Consider the following 10244-nt stretch of genomic DNA (forward strand, 5'->3'; position numbering starts at 1 on the left):
TCTAAACTTCCTGCCTTCTTTAGAGACACATGAAACTGTCACAGGTCCTGGACAATAAAAGCGTTGTTATAAAAAAGAAAAAAAGGTATCCCATATCTAGTCAAAGAATCATGTGGTTTCACTAAAACGTGAATTTGTACCTTTTTTCATAATTATTGGGTGGTTTTTATAAAAATAAAGCTGTTTCCTTAAGGGGGAGAAAAACTTTTGCCAATCAGAATATCTTCATTCTGGGGGAAAAAAAAAAGACTTTTTCCTCTGAAAATAATGAACTTCAGTGCCTGGCTGGATGAAAATTCACTGACTTATTCAAATGAAAACAAATTATTGTGCCCCTAGAAATGAGGTTTTTTTTCACTAGCACGGTCTGAGATAGCATCTGGAAACGGTCATCAAAATGTTAAGATTCAAAAGCAAGCATCTGTGTACAGAGTTGGACCCCGCTGACTTAATGCCACTACCACCAAAGATGACCGTCCAAAGGGACAGATACATGATGGCAGTCTGCAGGCTGGTAACATCATCTCATGTCCTCTGCTTCCAACTATATGTTCACAAATGTTTGAATTTATATTTAAACTCAATATCATTTAATGGTGGTAAAATGCCCAAGCCTGCACGGGACTGGTCCAAAGGGGGACATTTAACCTGGCTCTCCACAAGCTCCAGTTCAAAATAGGAAAGCATCAGAATCAAAAACTGCTTGATTTCCTGGACAGCAAATATTCTCCCTGGACATATTGTCGCTCCTGACCCAAAGGGCATGTAGTAATACTTTAACTTGATTCCATTACTATAGAAGGTGGTCTTTGTCTTCCCATTTTCATCAAGATATCGATCGTATTTAAAGGTCTGCAATAAAAATACAAAAAAACAGAACTGTAAGATAGTTTTAAAGGAATTTACCGGTTTCTTGACCTGGACGCTCCAAAGAATAATTTTCTTTTTTAATCCAATCTATTGGTAATTTAGCAAATTCCCCACCTTAACTCAGAAATTAATAGGAGTTTAACAAGAACTGATGGGAACAGAAAAAGCTTTATAATACCTTCCATTCTGCCTGGGTGACTAGTTCCTCCATTAGGCAGAACAAGAAGGAAGAGTTCAAATTAGAAACTAAAAGAACCAGTATATTAGCCTCATTTCCTGGATTTGGGAGCAGGCAATTGTTAAGGAAAAAGAAAGGCAGCAGCTTTATTATAATGATTGCAAACATAATCTAGCAGAGATGATGTGATGACAGGTATCAGGAATTTTAAAATTCAGGCCATCATCCAGGTCTTCCAAAATATATGAATACTGGACATAATTTAGAAGACAATCCCTATGGCTTCAATGGTTAAGTCAATTCTTATTTTTTTAAAGATTTATTTATTAAAAAGAGAGAGAGAGAGCACCTTTTGGGGGGGGGCAGAGGGAGAGGGAGAGACATAATCTTAAGCAGACTCCTGGCCAAGCACAGAGCCCAACACATGGGGCTCGATCTCATGACCCATGAGATCATGACCTGAGTCCAACGTTTAACCGACAAAGCCAACCATGCGCCCTGGTAAATTTCCTCTTTATTTCCATCTGGGTAGACATCACCTGGATATTGAATTTTGATGAACAGTCACTTACCAAAGGGTCTGGGTAGATTTCTGGATCAAAATGCATTAACTGCGGGTAAAGAGCTATGATGTCATCTTTGCGGATGTTATAGGAACTGTCCTGGAGATGCAAAGTGAAATCCTCTTTAGCAGTCCGGATGTTCAGAGACGCACTGGAAAGCCTCAGAGACTCCTTGATGATGCTATCTAAATATTTTTAAAGGAAGAAGCGATGAGAAGGAGGAAAGCAAGAACAAATCATGTATTTAAAGGCCTCATAATATGGAGTCTGAAATACTGCTAGCAGATTATAACACAACCCGAACAGACTAGGGGAAGCTGGCCAGATAAAACGTACCCAATTTTTTTTTCTGTTGCCACTATGCTGTAATCAATGATTCAGTTGTGTCTGAATGTCATTTTTACCTGATAATCTGAGTTTATGATAATCATTTTGTAAGGATATAATCTTGGTTATCAATGGCAACTAGACTGTTATAATTTTATGGAAAAATAATCTTATTTCCACATGACACTAGACATCTAATACAATTGGAAAAATCAGTAACTCACTTTTATGTGAATTATTCAAATTTTATTACTTCTGAGATTTAATATACTGATATCATTTTCACATAGAAATATTTTTCCAGATGTTTAATGCCGCTTCAGTTCAGTGTTTCCAAGACCCCATTTTTATGATTACACTACCTGATGGTGTGTGATGGTGCCCTACTGTCTGGTAAAGATATAAAGGGACAAAAAAAACCACCCTGCAAATAGCTAAAATATGCAGATCCAATGAGAAGGTCTAGCCTGACCTTCCAGCCTCTATCCTTTTAGCGGTCATGTTTCAGGTGGTCATCATATGATTGTGTGTAAAATCATAACCTGTTAGCCCTTTCTTTTTCAAATGAGAAAAGCGAGTCCCCCCAAAATGCAATGGCATGTCTGGGGTCATCCGTGGTTGGCAGAACCCCCTATGCTTCTTGCCTCATGTCCCTTCCACTAAGACCTGCTGCCCCTAACAACATGCACTGGGTTCTTTCCTCAAGAGAAAATAACAAAAACAAAAAGAAAACTCTTTATCACTATAAAAATAGAGTATTTTTGTATTTCTGCAAACCACAGAGAAGCAAAAATAAGAAATACAAAATAACCTTCAATCCCATCACTCAACCCATGCAGCTAATTCTAGTGTCTTGATGGTACTTTTTCCTCCTTTATTTCATGAAAATGAGTAATATGCTCCCATTAATCATAACATCAGTGGTAAGGGGAATATAATAAAGGAGACAGAGTAGGGCAGGGCAGAGAAGCAGTTGAAAAGGTAGGGTCAGGAGTCTCACATTAACACTGTATCTGGTTCCACCATTCCATCCCAGGTATGAACTTAACCTCTCCGTGTCAATTTCCTAATCTGTTCTGTAGAAATTAGTCACCAGTCATAGGATTACAGTGAGGATCAAACGGGATCACACATGTGAAATACTTCGCTTAATGCCTACAGGTAAGTGCATAATAGATATTGGCAATTACTGTTTGTGGGACACAGTAAATGAAATGGAACACAGTAAGCATACCTAGCACTGGCAAGTCATTCAGTTGCATTTGATTCAAACAAATAGGACTGCCGTCAAAGCTGATTTTTTGGCCAGCATTCTCTAGTGTTTTATTCACTTCTTCAGCAGCTGCTTTCATTGCTTCAGGGCTCCTAGCAAAAGTGGAGAAAAGAAGAGATGTACAGAAAATAAATGTTTTCTATACCAAAAGATCTGCAAACAGAAGTTTTCCCCTTCTTTTTACTAGGTGGTCAGGATACCAGAGAAAGTAGGAAAGGGACATTTCCCAATTACTTTTTACTCCATTTTGTAATTGTGTCTAAATCCTTGGATATTAACAAGAATTGTTGCCTTAAAAGGCCTTGCAACACAGAAGTAAAACTTTGGCCAAACTTTTATAAATAAATGATTCTAATAAAGATTAAATGGTCAAATTAGTCACATACATAACAACTGAGAAGGAATATTGCATGTAAGATTAATAATTATAAAGTATTAGCTAAATTGCAAATGGATGTCAAAATTTACTCTTAAAACCCATACCACAATTTCGGGTAGAACAACAGCTTTCCCATTCTTATATTGTTCTAGCACTTTAACTTGTAAAATGAATGCTAGTGCGTTTTAGTGCATGGACATTTACTGGATCCTTAGGGCCATGGGGATCTATATAACATGATTGCAGTAAATGAGTCTCAGAAATGTTTGACTGGTAAGTATATGTGTGACTGTCATAAAATGGTTACTATTACCCTTATGATATTATATTGATGTTGTAACCTTACTGAAAATATATGAACTTATTCTGGATGGAGATCTCTTCAGTAAAAACTTGGGAAGACATTTAACATTTGAGACAGATTAGTATGGGGTTTTTATATCTGAAATTGTTTCTAATTTTTTTTGGGGGGGGAGAGAGAGAGAGAGCGCACGCATGCGTGCGTGGGAGGGTGGGGCAGAGGAAGAACTTGAGCAGGCTTCATGCCCAGGGCAAAGCCTGATGTGACCTCACAACCCTGAGATCATGACCTGAACTGAAACCTAGAGTCAGACACTTAACTGAATAAGCCACCCTAGTGCCCCTAAATATTTTTTATATTAAATACATAAAACTGTCAGCCATCAGTGGAAATTTGGCATTCCCAATGCTACAGTATAGTAATTTTGTGTCCACGTGACACTAAACACCCAATTTAACCAGAATAATCCAATAAACCATTTGAATGTCAAATCTCTAAAAGACTAACACTGTGGAACACAGTCATGTTAGGTAAAGTATGTTACATGCAATGTTTTTGTTACATACTTTTAAAAGGCAAAATCTAGCCAAAGCCCATCAATAATGATCAGTAGAATTGATCCATAGCTATCATAGTTGGTCCAATAAACAGTAAGACAGAAATTACTAATGGGGTGGAAACAAACTGTTTTTTGTTTGTTTGTTTGTTTGTTTGTTATTTTTTTTTAAAGATTTTATTTATTTTTTAGAGAGCAAGCGAGAGAGAAACAGCATGAGAGGGGAGAGGGTCAGAGGGAGAAGCAGGCCCCCCGCCGAGCCGGGAGCCCGATGTGGGACTCGATCCCACGACCCTGGGATCATGACCTGAGCCAAAGGCAGACGCTTAACCATCCGAGCCACCCAGGCGCCCGGAAACAAACTGTTAATACACAGAGGACTAAGACATAGGCACTGCCCTTTCACTGTCCACAAGTCCAAATCATTAAGTACATTTTTATGATTATGAAGACAGAATTCATCAACTTGAGTAGGCATCATGAGGAAGAGCCTGGGGTTGAAAGCAAGGGCTCTGGGCCCAGATGGCCTGAACTGACCCTATGCAGTGCATTCTTCCCCCTGGAAAGGTCTCCGCTTCTGCAGGATGAGTGTGCCAGGCACGGCTGCTTATGGTTTTGTGAGGATTGGATGAACTGATACATGTTAAACACTTATAAAGTAAATGTCACATTCTTGATTGATAGCATGAGAAATTACCATGACTCTTTTTTTTTTTAGTTAAAATAGTAGCTTTTCTGCTTTCAATTAAAATAAAGAAATAAATGGATAAATTGCTAGTTACCTAATCATTTGAAATAAGCTCCAGAAAGTCGCCGGGATGGTGTTTGCTTGTGACGCCCAGAGGATAGCGAGGTGTGTCTTAGCCTTATCCATGTCATCTAAGGTGGAAAGCATGTCATTCAGAAACCTGACCAGTTCCGAGATGCGGTCTCTCTTTCCGAGGTTCTCATGCCTCAAGCCCTCTGCCAGTTTTTCCCTAGCATGGTGTGCGGTCTTGAACACATGAATGGGGAGGCCTGCTACCAGAGCCGGAAAGATTTTGTCAAATTCCTTGAAGTGGTCAAGGTTATTCAGAATGAGTCCTTTTTGTGCGTCTTGCCCCGTAAGATCTTTGCCAAAGAGAGTTAAATACCCAGCTTCAAACATCACTCGGTAGCAGAAGGAATACATCCCTTCCGTCACCCAGGCAGGCGTCTTTGATTTAGATACCAGCGGACGTCTCATGACAAGTTGGAGGTTCTCCATCATGGCTTCTGTGAGGGAATTCAAGGCATCGCCCTGCAGGGTTTTGATGAAAGTTTTACTTATATTATCAGTGGTGTTTCCATCACTCGGGTCAATGCTTCTGTGCCCAAATGCCTGCCGATAAATGAAATGTGTGAAAAAAGAGATTAAACCTGATGCAGTGCTAGGAAATGGCTGAAAAACAGATTAGATACTTCCATAATTCTCTCCTTGTTAAAAACAGGGCAGGAGGGAAATTGGCCTTTGTACATACAATTTCATAGCACTTTCCAAAAAAATGGTCAAATCCTACCCTTCCTGGAAGGCCAAGTTGAAATTCCAGCTCTTCAGTGAAACTTCCCGCAACCATGAAAGTTGTCCATTTCTTACTTTTCTTATGCTACTGAATCTATTGGCATGTTAATTTGGTATTAATCCGTATTTGTCTTAGTCATCAGTTCTCTGCTACATTTATTGTAGATGTACTTCAACCAGACTTTAGTCTACTTAGACCTGAGACCGTGTCTAATATCTCCTTGCAGAGACTCACTAAATATTGGCTAGTTGCTGTCTCTCTCAAAGAACCTCTCAGATTATTGCTAAGCGATGCCCAAATATCTGATCAGTTGCTTGACAAAATTTAAAAATTGTGTGGCAAAAGTGTGGTAAAACAATTGTTTAGTGCTAAGTTTCCGCCACATGTGCTCTGGGAGTTATGTAGATGTGGTTGACATGAAGGAGTTTGTACCTATCTTACTGATACAGTGCCATCTGGCTCAATAAAATATTTCATTTTTATTTCACTCTAGGTGGTTAAGAAATGACAAATCTATACCTATTTTGACTTTTGAAACAATTATTACCAAGAGGTTCTGTCTAATTGGATTCATTATATTTCTAAGAATCTCCATGGAAGGATAACTCTCTTCAACATGTCTATTTCTAAGTCTAAGTACATCAAAAGGCTAAGTAGACTGACATACAAAAAGTAGAAAAAAGCCGAATGCTGTATAAATGGGAAACTGGTTACCTTTGCAGAAGTAGTGAAGTGAAACTTTTTCCAATCCAAGTATTTCCCATGGCACAACACCTTCTGGTATGACAAGGGATTTGTGATGAAGTGGACATAGTTTCCCATCAATCTGCAGGTGAAAACGTGACCATGTTTCCTTTGATTTGCTCTCAGGAACTCAAGAGGATTGGCACCAAATTTCAGAGCACATCCCAGGTATGGAATCAACCCATTCTCCAGAGGTGGTTCACCCATTTGTCTGTAAGACACAAACATATGATAAGTATGGGAAATTACACATTGTTTTTATTTATACCTGATTTAAACTTTTACTACTGACTTCAAACTTCAGAACTCCACAGTTATGGATAGTTCCTTTGTTGAAGGGGCCCTGCTCTTTTACTAAAATAATGGGTTTTATTAACCTAGTAACATGATATGTTGGTAAAAATGATTGCTAAATCCATCCATCCATCCATCCATCCATCCATCCATCCATCCATCCATCCATCCATTCCACAAACACTTATTGAATGTCTACTATGTGATAGTCCCTTTTTCCAATGATGAGGATAAAAGAATCAACAAAGCCAACAAGATTCTTCCTCTCAGTACAGAGGAAACTATACTCTAGTGTTTATATTTCTCCTAAACATCATTTGCCTGAGTCTCTCAAAATGTTTCATATGATTGTTTTCTTTAAAGATATAAAATACTGAATTGCAGAGAGGATGGCAAAATTGAAGTTTTCAAAATCTTCATAGTTTAAAGACATTATTATTCTATAATGATTGTTGAAGATAAGAATCTCATTTGAGAAATTAGCTTATTATAAAATGAAATTAAGTAAAATAAGTATTGATAGGATCACCAATTGTGACTCAACACTCTTTCATGCTATTTGTTGTCTCTTTTTAATTGAAGTATAGTTGAAACACAGTCTTGCATGCTATTTATTTTTTTTAAGATTTTATTTATTTATTTGAGAGAGAGAGAGAACACAAGCAGGGAGGAGGGGCAGAGGGAGAGGGAGAAGCAGGCTCCCTGATGAGCAGGGGTTCTTGACCTGAGCCAAATGCAGATACTTAACCGACTGAGCCACCCAGGCACCCCTCTTTCATGCTATTTTAAATGTTTTTATTAAATACTATAAACATTAATTTTCCAACATAAACTCCTATCCCTCTTGACAGAACTACTTAGCATAAAATAATTATGTTCATTTTATGAGTTCAAAGATAAGTAAGGTTAACAACTAAAACTAGAAATTATCGGGCCTGAATTAAAATACCATAAAGCATACACACACACACACACACACATACGCACGCACACACACACACACAAACAACTTGTAAACGAGACAGCACATAGCAATCTACATAGCTGAAGATATGCTGTGGGTAATTCTATCTTTTGGAGATTGACATAACAGAATGCTTACATAGCCCTCCCCCAAATACTCTTTGAGCCAATCAGAAGGTAAATAAAAATGGCTGTGTATGTGACCCTATTTGTATTTCTTGTCTTCTTGAAGCCATTATAAATAAATGACACATAAATAAAAGTGATGTTACCTAAATTTAGCAGTTGCCCGATTTACCATGGTTTATTATCATTAATGAGAAGAAGATAATAGAATGACCAATGCAGGCTCTGTGCTCTTGTCCAGACCTAGGCTGAGTCTATCCAGTGCACAAGAACTAGCTGAGAAGAGAACATTCATTTAGTCAGAGCATCTATTTAATCCTCATGCTAGAAAGAAACCTTTTCCAATACAGATCCCACTTACCACTTATATCCTTACTAATCCAGACTTCATCTTTATATACACCCAGAAACATACACAGAGACCTTATAAACTTTTTGTCACTTATGTTTAACAAGTTTGTACGTTTTTGCATGATCATGGGTATGTCAGTACTAAAAGGGAAAGACTGTCATTCAATCTTTTATTAGATGTAATATGATACCACTTCAAATTTGTAAATTGTATCTTAAATCTAAAGTTTTTCAGTTAAAAAAAAGAAGAAAATGCTAGTGAGTGTAAGTACAGAACACCAAATTTATTATATAACAATGAAGGTAAAAGAACTTTAAATGAATGAACTAAAACACAGCTTAAAGATAAAACTTTCCTTACCTTCTCCTCATTCCAAGAATAAGCCATAAACAACAGCACACTGCTACAACAATCCCCCAGATCAAAGATATGGTCATCATTTTGCAAATCTAATGCAAAACTTCTGAAGAGGAGAGTCTCTGATTAGAAAGGTAAGGATGTCACTGAACAGAGAGTCCAGCTAGACTTTTATATAAGGCAAGATCCTACACTTGAGTGACCAAAGCAAACAATTAACCATTTGTTCATCCTATTAGAAAAAAAAAAAAAAATACCTGGCCTTGAACTAAGTCCACAGGTATCAGAAGAGGTTCCAAAACAATCAGAGACCTGCAATGGTTGATAAGTTGAAGGTCTTTCAAACAGATGCTGACTTAACATTCAGACCTGGTAACAAAGGCTAATATTGCAAGTTTAGTATGCTTATAAAAAGGACAAAACATAAACATTTTCAAGATGAACATATCAAATAGTAGTGTAAAATATAATAATCTAAAGAAAAATAAGCATATGTTATCATTAAGCTAGTGGTTGGATCTTGTTACCTTTTGAAGAAGAAATCAATTTAAATGATTAACAAGAGATATGGTGGTCAAGTTCAAAGGAAAGAGAACTGGGTGAAATGTTTCTGCTGCTTCATGTTTCAGTGCTTTTACAAAGTCATAGATATTTTACTATATATAGTAACACGTTACTTACCTACCATTCTCAAGAAAGTATCCCACGTAAGTTCATCTTCCAATTAAACAGTTTATTTAAACATCACAATTTTATCAACCATCTTTGCTAATTTAAAATATGTTTATTAATTTTTCTAATTGTTAAAGTAATACAATTTCATTTCGAATCATTTAGGACTAACTGAAACATATCTTGGTAGAAAGGGAAAGTCAATTTATAATTAATCTCCCCTACTACTCCCCACTCAGAGGCAACGACTGTTAACTGTATGGTATGTATCCTTCTAAATTTTATTTCAGTGTACACATATACAAAACTTGAGCACCTATTCTGTGCCAAGAAATCTTCAAAGATATTCTGGTTACAGGTGTTAACAAAATGGACAGATTTCCTACTCTAATGGGGACTCTATTTCAATAGAGAGACAGGTATTAAAATATAAGTGTTAATAAAATAAAACATGGTGTAGAAAGTTTTGGGGACGAGAGCAGCTTTAGATATGGTATTCAGGGAAGGGCTCTCTGAGGAGGGGACAGACCTTGTAAGATCACCAAGGGAGACAATAAAGCCCAGGAAAACAATAGAGTCCAACACTGGGTCACAAAGCACTCCATTTATTGATGTCAGTCAGAGAGTGGGAAAAGAGGAGATAGATAAGGAAGAACCAGGAAGAAAGCCAAGAGAATATGGTGTCACAAGAAGCAAGAGGAGAATGCACTTGAAGATGAGTGATGAACTGTATCACATGCTACTTTGA

The 10244-nt window shown here is 37.3% G+C and overlaps 1 protein-coding gene across 1 annotated transcript; it reads right to left on the minus strand.

Moving 5' to 3' along the window:
- Nucleotides 1-552: 552 nt before the first annotated feature.
- Nucleotides 553-8999, minus strand: LOC110578952 (cytochrome P450 7A1). Its single transcript, XM_021688473.1, has 6 exons — nt 8828-8999; nt 6703-6943; nt 5230-5807; nt 3173-3303; nt 1621-1796; nt 553-852 (listed from the first exon to the last, which is right to left on the minus strand). Exons 1-6 carry the CDS (start codon nt 8905-8907, stop codon nt 553-555), a joined length of 1506 nt encoding a protein of 501 aa, XP_021544148.1. The 5' UTR covers nt 8908-8999.
- Nucleotides 9000-10244: the final 1245 nt, after the last annotated feature.

The sequence above is a fragment of the Neomonachus schauinslandi genome, chromosome 4, assembly GCF_002201575.2.
Source record: "Neomonachus schauinslandi chromosome 4, ASM220157v2, whole genome shotgun sequence".
In the NCBI taxonomy this organism is placed as follows: domain Eukaryota; kingdom Metazoa; phylum Chordata; class Mammalia; order Carnivora; family Phocidae; genus Neomonachus; species Neomonachus schauinslandi.

What these genes read in the sequence shown, in the direction of transcription:
- LOC110578952 (XM_021688473.1), bottom strand. Translation starts at nt 8,907, where the DNA reads ATGATGACCATATCTTTGATCTGGGGGATTGTTGTAGCAGTGTGCTGT. An exon ending in ATTCTTGGAATGAGGAGAAG is followed by an intron (nt 6,944 to 8,827) that starts GTAAGGAAAGTT and finishes TGTGTCTTACAG; the next exon opens with ACAAATGGGTGAACCACCTC. An exon ending in ACTTCACTACTTCTGCAAAG is followed by an intron (nt 5,808 to 6,702) that starts GTAACCAGTTTC and finishes ATTTATCGGCAG; the next exon opens with GCATTTGGGCACAGAAGCAT.